We start from the raw sequence: 12,066 nt of genomic DNA on the forward strand, positions 1-12,066 counted from the left end.
TTAAAAGGTGAAAAGCCTAGTCTCATGACTCGTTCAGTGTGTAGTAGACTTTACTTCAACTAATTTCTAGTTTCCTCACTCTGTGAGATCAGTGGTGCTATTCTTACTGGACCTCGGGACCCAGGTCCAAGTGGCAATGCCCCTGCACTCTCTATGGCACTCCTAATGCCGAGTCCTGACCAGCTGGTGGTGGTGACTGCCAGCCGCAGCTCACACTAGGTCAGGCAACAGGGAGCACCACTCATCAGCCCTCCTGAGTCGTGCCTGGCTGATGGCCTACAGTTTCAGTAATCTTCTCCCTGTCCCTCAGCAGCCAGTGCGTGTGGGCCTCCTGTGTCCTCCTCCGGTCCTCCGTCCCTCCTCCACCACCCAATCAAATTGGTGGCATTTCTCCCCTTTTTCTGGGGCTGGTTGCTGGTGCTGCTGCATTTCGCCACCCACCGAAGTAGAGGCGTTCTTTCCCACTTGCTGGTTCCTGCTGCCACTGCATTTCTCCTGCCGCCCTTGCTGAAGCTGCTTCCTTCCTTGCACTCAGTGAGTGGAAGGCAAAGGAGAGAGGAAGAAGGAAGAGTGGCAGGATTGTCCGTGCAAAATTTGGTATCTGCATGTCTGTTGGAAGTATGTTGTTCAGAATTTCTTCTAGAAATAATCAAAACAAAACAAAACATTCCAACCTTTCCTTGAACATTTTCAGAGTGTATATCTATAGGGAGAAGATACTCCTGTCTCCCATAAGACCATTAGATCCAGGGTCCAAAATTACCTAGTTGCATTCCTGTCTGACATGATACATGGAAAACCTGGCTTTGAAACATCATCACAAACCATTGGCATGCCAAACACAGGATATTGGACATGCTGGTATATGCACACAACTAGAAGTCAGCAAGCATGATCAACTTTTTTTCCTAGATAAACAGATGTTGAATCGGTGGTTAAGAATAGCTGCAAACTGAGCTCTCATTCCTATTATTCTAATACCCAGTTTGTTGGGGAGTCTAGATAAATTTAAATGTTATATATCAACTCTTTCCATATTCTTCTTCATCTTTTCTGTGAAAGGAGGCAGTATCTACCTACTAACAATTCCTTGTACCACTTCCCCCCACCCACGTCCTGCAGTACGCTCCCTTGTGTACATTCTTAAGGTTTGGTCAGGGAAGATACTGGAAAGTGCCTATACTGGGAACAGCCAATGCATTGTTCCCAAAGCATTTAACTGATTGATTTCTGGGACATTTGCTGAACATTTTGAAATATGGTTTGGGTTGTTAACAACAACAAAAACACCTTACACCTATACTAGCAACATCTCATTTACAGAAAATGGAAAGTGATTAAATCAGAATATATGCAACTCCAGGATGCTCCTTTCTCCTCCCTTTTCTTACCTGTAAAAATTCATGTACAAGAGTCTAAATGTAGCTTTACTTTAGTTCTGGCCTTCAAAGCCCTTGTGATGATCATTAATCTGTTTCAGATGATCAGGTCAGACTCTGTCAAACGCACATGTATTTTAATAATTTTGGGCAACCAAAGATACCACCATACTTGTCCCTTCTTGTGCTGCTTTCTTGATGAGTGAGATTGTTCTGCTCAATAAGAGAGATTGTTCTGCTCATAGAAATGTTGTGGGATAAATATAACTACCAACTTTTTTTAAAGATTCCCTTGCTTGAACTAGAGGTCAACTGTCATCAGTTTATTAACACTTCGATAGTGCCTACTCCCTTCTTTATTGAATTTCTTCCCATAGCCCTAGCTAGACAAGTCTCACAAGACAAAGGCTCTTATCAGGAGCTATGCTCATCCAGTGACAGGTGTTCTGAGCAGGGTCTTTGAAGGATCTGATGTGCAGCTTTGGAATACTCCTGGACCTCGTCTTGCCCTTGAATGCCCAGGTGACCACTGTGGCTTGAGAGGCCTTTGCCCAATTTTGACTGATGCACCAACTGAAATCTTTTTCTGTCTTGGATAGACCTGGCTGTGGTTATCCATGTCCTAGTCATCTCATGACTGGATTACTGTAACATGCTATAGGCGAGCCTGCCCTTGAAGACTCTTTGGAAACTTCCATTGATGCAGAATGCAGTTGCTAGGGTACATAAGAACAGCCCTGCTGAATCAGGGCCAAGGCCTGTTTAGTCCAGCTTCCTATTTGAAACAATGGCCTACCAGATGATCTTTGATTGCAACATATCAATACTCTCTGAGCTGCATTGGTTGCCAGTTTATTTCCGGGCAAAATTCAAGATGCTACCTAGTACCTTTTTAAAGCTCTAAATGGCTTAGCGCTAAGGTACCTGAAGGACCACATTTTCCCATATGAATTTGCCCACCTTATTCGGAGGTCCTTTTGCATGCCCCACTGCCTTTCAAGGGCTGCTTAGAGGCAATGCATGCAAGGCCTGCCTTGGTGATGACTCCCACTCTATGAAACTCTCTACCTCTCCTATGTGAGGTGAATTTATGGTGCCCTCCCTGCCAATTGTATAGTGCTGTGTTTTGTCTTTTTATCTAGGGATGTGCGAAACGTTTTGGATACAAAACGTTTTGTACCCAAAACAGCGTGTTTTGGGTGTTTTGTAGACAAAACAAAACACCCATTTTCCAGATCCAAAAGTTTTGTATACAAAACAAAACGTCCCTGTTTCGGCCACAAAACGTTTTGTTGTTTCGGACCTCCATTTTGTGGTGATCTATGAGTCAGTCTCCATTTTGTGTTTGACATCTCTTTGAATTTCCCACCCTTCCAGCCTTCTGATCTGTGACCTAAATCATGGGCTGACCTGCTGACAATTCCCTCCTTGTTCCCCATTGGCTCTTTTGCTTCTTGCCACTCTTTACTGACCCCACATTGGCCAGGGGAAGGGTTGCTAACCCATAGGGTGCTGGGTTCTGTTGTTTCTGTGGTGTTCTGAGTGTAGATTCTCTGGTAGCATATAAGAGTGGATTCTTGTTTTTCACTGAAAATCTCATATACTACCAGAGAATCTACAATGAACACCTCAGAAACACAAAACCCAGTACCCCAAGGGCTTGTGGGTATGGAGGTGGTTGGCACCCTATGTGCACTACACAGCCCCTCGCTCTGGGAAACCCCAGTGCCCCCCCACAAGTGGAATTATGGGGCTTCTGAAATCTCCATTATTCCCTATGGGAGAAATCTTAAAAGACACGTAAACTTCAACAATTCACAAAAGATGAGCCCTTTGCCCAATGGAGAGGAGAACTGGTCTTGTGGTTGAGCATGACTTGTCTCCATAGCTAAGCAGGATCTGCCCTGGTTGCATATGAATGGGAGACTTGATGTGTGCACTGTAAGATATTCCCCTCAGGGGATGAAGCCGCTCTGGGAAGAGCAGAAGGTTTCAAGTTCCCTCCCTGGCTTCTCCAAGATAGGGCTGAGAGAGATTCCTGCCTGCAACCTTGGAGAAGCCGCTGCCAGTCTGTGAAGACAATACTGAGCTAGATAGACCAATGGTCTGACTCAGTATATGGCAGTTTCCTATGTTCCTAATTCTTTTGAGATAATTCTGGAAGTTTCCTTGCCCCCTTTGGGCACTACCACCCACCACACTCCACTCTGGGTCATCCCTTTCCTCTTGATTTGAAGCGATACATTTGCTGGAATCCTCATTATTCCCTATGGGGAAATTCTTAAAGATGTGTAAACTACCAGCACCACCCACTCTTTTTGCTCTGGTACCCTTTTTAAAAATCCAAATCGATTCGGATTCGGAAAATTCAGCTAAAAAAAAAAACCAGGGCTGATTCGGATTCAGAAAATTTGGGTACAAAACAAAATGGGGGTGTTTTGATTCGGATACAAATTGAAACAAGAAAATGCACACCCCTATTTTTATCTTTACATTCCTGGCTTTTATTGTTTGTTCATTTTATTATTTTGGTTGTGAGCTGCCCTGTAAGTCCTTCAGAAGAAAAAAGGGTATAAACTATACATAAATCTCTTCCTAGGCATGGTGGTGATAGGGTTGTATTTTCTACAAACTTCTGAACAGTTCGTAAACATTCAGTTCTATAAACACCTCAGCATCTGAGCCAGGGCTCATTTTAATTAGCTATAGTCTCTTTAGGTTTTTTCTTTTGCCAAGTATAACAGATTTTAAGGGGGAATGGGGAAAACCACAATTCCTATGCAAATCTATGTGTCCGATGCTTTAATCTGATATCTCCTTATAATCATAGTAAAAGCCCCTAAAAGAGTTTCTAAAGTTGGCTTCTGTACTGTGAGTATATTGCCTGAATCAATGGGATTGGACGTCAGAGATGTTCCTCTTTAGAATTTACTTGTTCTAGTTTACAATTTCTGTCTTTAAAACAGCTCCTACAAATCTTACAGAGGATTGAGGGCTGAACAGTTGTACTGCATAAGCATACGTAGGGTATATTTTTAACATTCTCTTTTGAAATGTATAATGGGGAAAGGTCATATCTGCACATCTTTAAAAGTAACTTAATTTTGAGATCCGTTTTAATTTTAGACACGCACAGTTGAAAATTACTGGTTTGTGATTGGCTTCCTTATAACACAAGAGGGCATTGCTGCACCTTTTTTCTAATACAGTAGTATGTTCATTTAATAAAATTTCAAACTTATTATACCAAGCAAGTATAAAATGCCTCAGCCAGATGCCTTTTAAAAAAGTGTAATTGAATTGTCATTGACTTGCTGTCTTTGATTTAAATTTTCCAATATTATACTGCCAGTAGGAATAGTACAGCTGCTATCAGATTTGCCTTAATAGGCATTGTTACTTTCAATACTAAACTTATGGGTTATTGCAAAGAATTTGTTGCAGTTGCACAAATAATGTTTTCAATCAAACAATATTTTTTGTTATGGTCCAAGACCAGCCAACGAATGCAAATACAGAAAGTACCGATATAATTACCGGTATATAAAGTACTGGTATATAAAATACCACTACAAAAAGCAATACAATACCTCAGTGCCACTAAATAACAGTCTATATACCTTATATACAATTAATCACAAGACTTAACAAGCTGCTTCCTAATACTACATGCCAAAGCACATAATTTTCAATCAATATCTTCATTTCATTCTTTGACCAGCATAAGGCAGAAGGAACATGGAAACTGTGAAATTAGCAACTATAACATTAAAAGCAATAGTCTAAGCCAAGAAACTGTGAAAACAGTAATTATAGAGTTCATAATTATAGAGTTATTATAGAGACATAAAACTATATAAAGTTGCTCTAAGAAATCTATGAAAATCTATAAGAAACTGTAAAAAGCAATACATTAGGACAGTAACTATAAACTGTAATAGTAATGAAATATGATAAGATGATACACCATGCTATCTAAGAAATTAAAAAGATGAGCTATGATAGTAAAAGCTATAGGGCTGTAGCACAGAATTTTGCAACTTGGATGAAAGTCTAAGCACTGGAGTCAGAAAGAAGGAGGAGCGTATACAAATCATCAGACCTGCCTGGATAATTTTTCAAAATAAATTCTTTTTAAAGGAGCAAATGTAAATATATTTTCAGTTTAGGTGCCGCACAGTTACCCTGGAATAGTAAGCCAAGTCCACTTCTCCCTTTCGGATTCCCAAGCAATTGTATGCAATGTAGCCTGAGAGAGGCAACGCTTCATATTTCCACTTCTCTGGCATTACATGAATGCATAATTCTGCCTTGTCTGCTCATCGACTGGAATGGCAAGAAGAAAACGGGTTAAGGCAAGAGGTGCTGTGGACTGGAGAATGAACCAGTCCATTTTGAGATATGGTCACTTATTGTGTAAGGCAGCTCCATCACAATCTATGACCTCAACATTCATTTGTAAACTCCACCTATTGATTACCCATACCCATGCTCCCTTCCCCTTCCTCTAATCAACCTTTCCTTTAAATCTGCTGGAAAACACGAAAGGAAAGGAAATTGGTGTTGAAGCATGTGGGATGCCCTTCTAGCTTCACATAGGGTCACTTTGTGTCCGAGTGCCATCCTCTTCCTCCACAGCTAATGCAGGGGATTAGACTGGTCTGCCTATCCATATAAACAATTTGGTATGCCAAAGAAGAACTTGCTTGCATATTGTACCATATTTTATACCATCTGATATAGACATCTCTAGCCAGTGTACAAAGTTTAGAACATAGTAAATTTAAACAATATAAAACAGTTAAAATTCTCAAAACAAGTAAAAGAAACAATCTCAAAATATAAAGATATATATGTTTTTCCAAGTATTTATGCTAAAAGGTGTGGAACTCCATGTCTGTGTTCACCTATAAATCCATAAATTATAACTCTAATTTAATCAGGATATGACATAGAGGTTTTTAAAATAAATAATTAAAAAAGAATGCCTATGGGCTAGGGGCAAGTGTTCCCCCAAGCAAGTAGCTTGCCCTTCACCTGCCTCCCATTTCCATTTGAGAAATATAACATGTGGGATATATATTTCCATTTGAGTAATATAACATTTCTGGTCAACCACCCAGAAATGCACTTTGCCTCTCCCCCTCCCCAATTTTTTCCTAGTGCTGCCTCTGTTTAAAATACCAAAAGATGATTCTTTTGGTGTGAGCGGGCACTTTAAAAGGAGAATGGCAGGTTTTACCTGCCCCTCCATGGCTCCTCCGCCACTCCCCCCCATCCCCGAGTTGCACTGTTTGTATTAAGCAAATGGGCTCTCTGCTTGCCTGGCTGCATCTTGCTTGGAACAAGAAATTCCCTGTTTCCACCAGCCTTTGGGCAGCAACACTGCCCAAACACTCAAGATGGTGTTTGCACATGCTCAGATGCCGTTTCCTTCCTGACACTGCCCAAAGCCTGCTGGGAACAGGGAACTTTCTATGACAAGCAAGATGCAGACAGGCAAACAGAGAGCTTGGCTGCTTAATGCAAACAGTGCCGCTCGGTGTGGGGTGGAGGGTCAGGTAAAACCTGCCTTCTTCCTTTTAAAGTGCCCACTCTCCGCCCCAACCCTGGATGTGCACAAAATGTTTTGTGCAGATCCCTAATCTTTAATAGTTGAATTCTCTAGAAATATTGATAGTACTGAGTTAATAGTGTTTCAGTTTAGACCTCTAGTTTTTGTGGTCTAATATTTTGTTAAGTCTAATATATAACATATGTTTATATTACATAGAATTTAATTTGCTTGCATGCACATCTTACTTTCCAGTTTCTACGATGCTTGTCCTTGGAGCAACCTGACCTCTTGGAGGGAAAACAAGACCATGCACCATTTGTAACATCTAATGAACTCTATGGGAAAATGCTTTTTAATTACAATCTACTGTTTCTGGACAATATAAATGATAGCTTAGTTTGGAAAAGAGAATTACTATGATTATCACAAGTTTCCTTGACAACCAGCTAGATGTTGTGAATGTTGAATTGTTTTAGAGCTGGATATAGACTTGAGGATTTCATCTAGGAAGTAATATTTCTGGGTGCTTATTCTTTTTTGTGTGGGGTTTATTGAAATCTTGTCCAAAACACTTAAGAATCTCATTAGTTTTTCAGTATCATCACTAGGTACTAAAAACAAGGCTCAGTGCTCTACAGGATTAACTTAGCATGGCTTTTGTCTTTTAAAAAACAATCTCATGGGTATGCCCTCTAAACAATGAAAACGTGCCAAGAAAAATGAAAAGAACTATTTATTGAAAGGGAAGGTGGTGTGGCATTTGTTGTGTTTACAGCCATTTAGCTTACTATAGTTTACTGCAAGAACTGATTTTTGCTCTATGAAAGAGCACAGAACAAATATTTGTGGCAAATTCCTTGTCAGGACTGTGGGTTTTGCAAGCCTTAATGACTGAGTGAGGAATTATTATTATTTTTTAACATGTAGGAATTTGAATTCAATAAGCCAGGCAGGCAGGGAATTGATGAATTAAATCTAACGCCTTTGCTTCAGTCAAAGATTTGCACAGGCAAGTGGACACTTCAATGTGTTGTGTCTCCCAGCAGATAAGAGTGTGCACTTTCTGAGTTATTTCCCATAATTGAGTCTATAGTGCTTTTTCTAGCAGGTGTGAACAGTTGTGCAAAGTGTGATTAAGGAAATCCAAAACCACAAACCTCCATTTGATCTGGAGTAGAATTAATGCATTTATCAGGTGCTATATATCCAGAGATAGATTTCCAAAGAGTTAATTTGTGCTGTCTGTGGTTATCAGTAAAGTTATTTTAACAGAAAATGGAAGTGTTTTGGCTGTCTATATTTAGCTTTCATCTGTTGCTGTCACAGATTTTGAATAACTTGAATCTTCAGCTCTGCAGGAACATTTTCTGTTTATGATGGCTGCACTGTACATTTATTATGCTTAACAGTGACTGTAGCATCCTTACAAAATTAGAGGGCAAACGTTTGGGATAGGTTGTGATTTTAAAATACCAATAGTCATACTGAATATACATGACCTTTGTATTTTTCTTTGGGAATTTCATCTGCTATTTGTTTCTGCTTAAAATAAAAGCAGTTTATTCCTTCATGAGTAATGAACTTTCTGTTTTTTGTTTGTGGATGTGCATTAAGCCCACTAACTATGTAGAAAATGCTTCTGAGCTTTGGTACAGATAACTTTATCAAAAAACCAAAACAAAACAAATATAGAAGGCTCTGTACCCAGGTGGCTGCAGGCACATAGAGAAAATAGGTTTTAATGATTCTGTTATAGTTATGTACCCCCAGCTACAGTAAAGTGGGACAGTTTGAAATGCATCTAAAACTGGGAAAGCTGCATCAGCAGCACCAATTAGCAAGAGAATTTGAGGCTGCTGAAGAATTCCAATGTTAAGCTTCTGCCCACAAAATCTTAAAATAGTAGTAACCATATTTAGGAGGTAAGATTATTTTATTAAGAATTGGATGGGAATAAAATGTTGTCAGCTGAAACCTTATCCTAATGAGGACAAGTAGCAGGGAGTGGGGGTCACTAGAGTTTTTTTTGAAAAGTTTTATTTTCTTAAATTTACTCTTTTATTGAAAGGTTTTATATGCTTTACATATTACTCCATGTGCCCCTCTTCCCTGCCCAAGGCCTACCCTCCCCATCCTATGCAGGAAAGAAGAAAAAGGTTTTTAATCAAAGCAGGATCTTCAGGGAATTAGGTTTGAACCACGAACATTATTAGATAGTACATGTATGATGAAAGCTATTTAGCAACTTGTAACTTCATCCAATAACCAGTTAGATTGGAGCATTGTGCTTATAATGGCTTGATAATAATGCAAGGAAATAAGGTTATATTAGTTTAAATCCAAATACAGTGATTTGCATGTTTTGGTTGGGATTGCCTTTCTCTTTCAGTGATGTAATGTCATGTTAGTCCTTATTTAATGTATTATTTATTTTTATAAATTTTTATTATTTACTGCCAGTACTCTATTCTTATCTCACCTAATCTAAACCAACTCCAGGCATCTAAATATAAAACACTTCAGTGATAAATAGCACACATGTTAAAAATATTGTAAATCTAATTAAAATGGGGGATTCTCAAATGACTGGTGAAGGTGGGCTGGGCGGGGGGGGGGGCTAAAGTGAATACCAGTTCAGCTACCACAGTGTGGTCTGTCTATAGTCGTCTTCTGTGCATCTGTTAAAGGTTGAGAGTAGACACCTTGTTGCGCACTAGTAGAAGCTAGCGATGTGCAGAACGTTCCAAGTCAGAATGTTCTGAGCTTGGAATGGACCGTTCTGAATATTCCAAGCTCAGACTAGGTTGACCCTTGAATCTGAGCTCAGAACAGAACAACCCCATTCCAGTCAGAACATCCAAGTGCTCTGGTTGCCATTTTGTCTTCATGTTCCCCCCTTGCTGATTGGTTGACTTGTTAGCATACAAATACAGTGTTGTCATGGGCAACTGTGCTCACATTGGTTGGGGAGAGCCAGGAGATAAGAGGGAGCCAAAGGAGGGATTTTCAAAATCTTTTAAAGGGACTGCTTGGAGCCTGAGAGACCGAGAGCCATTTTGTGCCTCAGGAGAAGAAGATCAAAGAGAGACTGCAGCAGCTCAGCACTGGTGAGTGGGCTTATCTATTTTTTTTTTTAAATTGTACAGCAACCCCAGTAGCTTTAAGTAGGAGCTGCTTTTTGCATTTTATTTTCTTCTGTGGATTTCTTCCTGCTTGTACTAGCCAGCCCATAGTGGCTTTAATAACTGGGGTGTTGTGCTGCCCCCACCCTTTAAATTGTAGTTGCCCCAATGGTATTAACTGGGTGCTGTTTTTGGATGTTATTTTCTTTGGGTTTTCTCCCTGTTCCTCCTTTGGATGTTTTTCCTGTCAGCCCCCAGTGGCTTTAATAACTGGGATGCTGTGCTGTTTTTCTTCTTCTTCTGCAGCCCCAAGTTTCACCTTTTGCTGCTGGTGTGTGCCTGTCTGGTGGATTTGTTTTTGTAGGCCGGTGTGTTGACTTCTGTCTGGTGCCCAGTCTGCCAGGCTCTCTCTGTTTTAACATCCCCCCCCCCACTGCCGGGTGTGTGTTTGTTTGTTTTGATGTTTTGGGTGAGTGGGTGCCCACCTGCTGGCACCCACCTGCCCTACCCCCAGCTGTTGTGTCCCAGTGTCTGCTCGGCCCAAGAGTGCCTCCAAGAGCAACACATGGCAGACTCCAGCTGAAGATGCCGGAAACCCCAACAGGAGGGGTGGGTTTGAGTTAGAGACCAGGCCTTTACCTTCCTTTTCCTTAGACTTAGCCTGTTGTTGCTCTTGCTCCCCTCCAACCCCCTCCCCAGCTTCCTTTTTTGGTGGGGGGATTTAATTTCTATAGCTTCTGTATGCGCACTACAGTGCTATAGATAGCACTGAGTGTGGCACTGTGATAGCACTGTGTGGCAGATAGCACTGTGTGCTCTGCCTTGCACCCTCCCAGACACCTTAGTGTGTGTGGTTTTTTAAATTGATGCCTTAACTCTGATGGGGCAGGAGCTCCTTTAAGACGGGTATTTTTAAAAGGGGTGTATGTTGGGAGTGGTCTATTAAAAATACCCAACTTAAAGGTGCTCCCTCCGTCAGAGTGAAGGCATCAGTTTAAAAGGGGGGGGGGAACCAAGGTGTCTGGGGGGGGTGCAAGGCAGAGCGCACAGTAATATCTAGCACACAGTGCTGTCACAGTGCCACACACAGGCAGAGCAAGGACCAGATTGCCATGCAGAGGGAAGGGTGATGCTGCTGGTCATCGTGGGCAATGGCAAGAGGGGCCTACTCCCCGAGGTCCCCACTGCTGTGCTGCTGTGCAGGCTCACCTGTCTGGAGGAACCTGGTCCTGCAGTGGTGCTGCCTGTGGTAGCTGAAGTAGAATCGTGGGGGGGTTGGGTTGTTCCACATCTGTCAGGGAAGATCTTCCTGTGGCAACAGAGGAGGAGGTGATTGTGTTAGCTGCTGCTAGTCCAGCCAGATCAGTGCCACCGTCCTCCTGAATACCCATTGGCAGTGTGAGTCCCCGATTTGAGACTGAGGAGGATCAGGAGGAAATCATTCTGGCTCTCAGCCCCAGAGGCAGCAGTGGGCCCCAGAAGGAACCAGCAGCCCCAAGACTACCACCACTGAAATGGAGATGGATTGCCTCCAGTCATGGCAGTATGGTGTGGCATCACTGTGAGCTCTTTCCTGGTGATCCACACCATGCTGTCTGCACCCATTGCAAGGCAAAGGTCAGCAGGGGGATGGACCCTAAGCATTTCGGGATGTCAGGGATGATGAAGCACCTGTAATGGCACCACCCAGGGGCCACCGTTCCATCTAAGGCGCACGGCTGCTCATCCACTCACAAAATACCAGTATCCCATACAGCTATTTTTAGCAAGCGGACTTGCAATGAGAGCTACAGAGTCCAGGCAAAGCTGGAGGAGGAGAAGGTGGCAGTCCGGTAGGCATGAGGGTGGGGAGCTGATATGCTGTGGTGATGAGGGAATGGTGGCAGCAGCAGCACAGCATCTTGTGAGCCTTCTAAAAAAAATCTACAGTTGGAGGAGGGTGGAAGAGGACCAGTGTGAGGGAGGGAGGGAGGGAGAGGTGGTGGTGGAGGGAGAAGTGTGGGGCAAG

General features: G+C 42.0%; 1 protein-coding gene and 1 long non-coding RNA gene across 11 annotated transcripts in view; one reads left to right on the forward strand and one right to left on the reverse strand.

Moving 5' to 3' along the window:
• The window catches only part of LOC128325102 (uncharacterized), a 32,416-nt gene extending 22,767 nt beyond the window's left edge, over positions 1-9,649 (reverse strand). Inside the window, exons 1-3 of the long non-coding RNA XR_008307261.1 lie at positions 9,579-9,649; positions 7,182-7,223; positions 5,564-5,705 (exon numbers count right to left, since the gene is read on the reverse strand). This is a non-coding gene — a long non-coding RNA (uncharacterized LOC128325102). The remainder of the gene's footprint in view (positions 1-5,563; positions 5,706-7,181; positions 7,224-9,578) is intronic.
• Positions 1-12,066, forward strand: part of PDE4B (phosphodiesterase 4B) — a 442,933-nt gene that overhangs the window by 80,069 nt on the left and 350,798 nt on the right. The window contains exon 1 of one of the 10 annotated variants that reach the window (XM_053250562.1): positions 6,868-6,940. The exons of the other annotated variants lie outside the window; for them this stretch is intronic. Within the exon in view, the coding sequence (XP_053106537.1) occupies positions 6,903-6,940 (38 nt within the window). The 5' untranslated portion in view covers positions 6,868-6,902. Of the gene's footprint in view, positions 1-6,867; positions 6,941-12,066 lie in introns of those variants that run through there. 10 annotated transcript variants of the gene reach the window in all.

Source organism: Hemicordylus capensis, chromosome 4 (genome assembly GCF_027244095.1).
Source record: "Hemicordylus capensis ecotype Gifberg chromosome 4, rHemCap1.1.pri, whole genome shotgun sequence".
Classification (NCBI taxonomy): Eukaryota; Metazoa; Chordata; class Lepidosauria; order Squamata; family Cordylidae; genus Hemicordylus; species Hemicordylus capensis.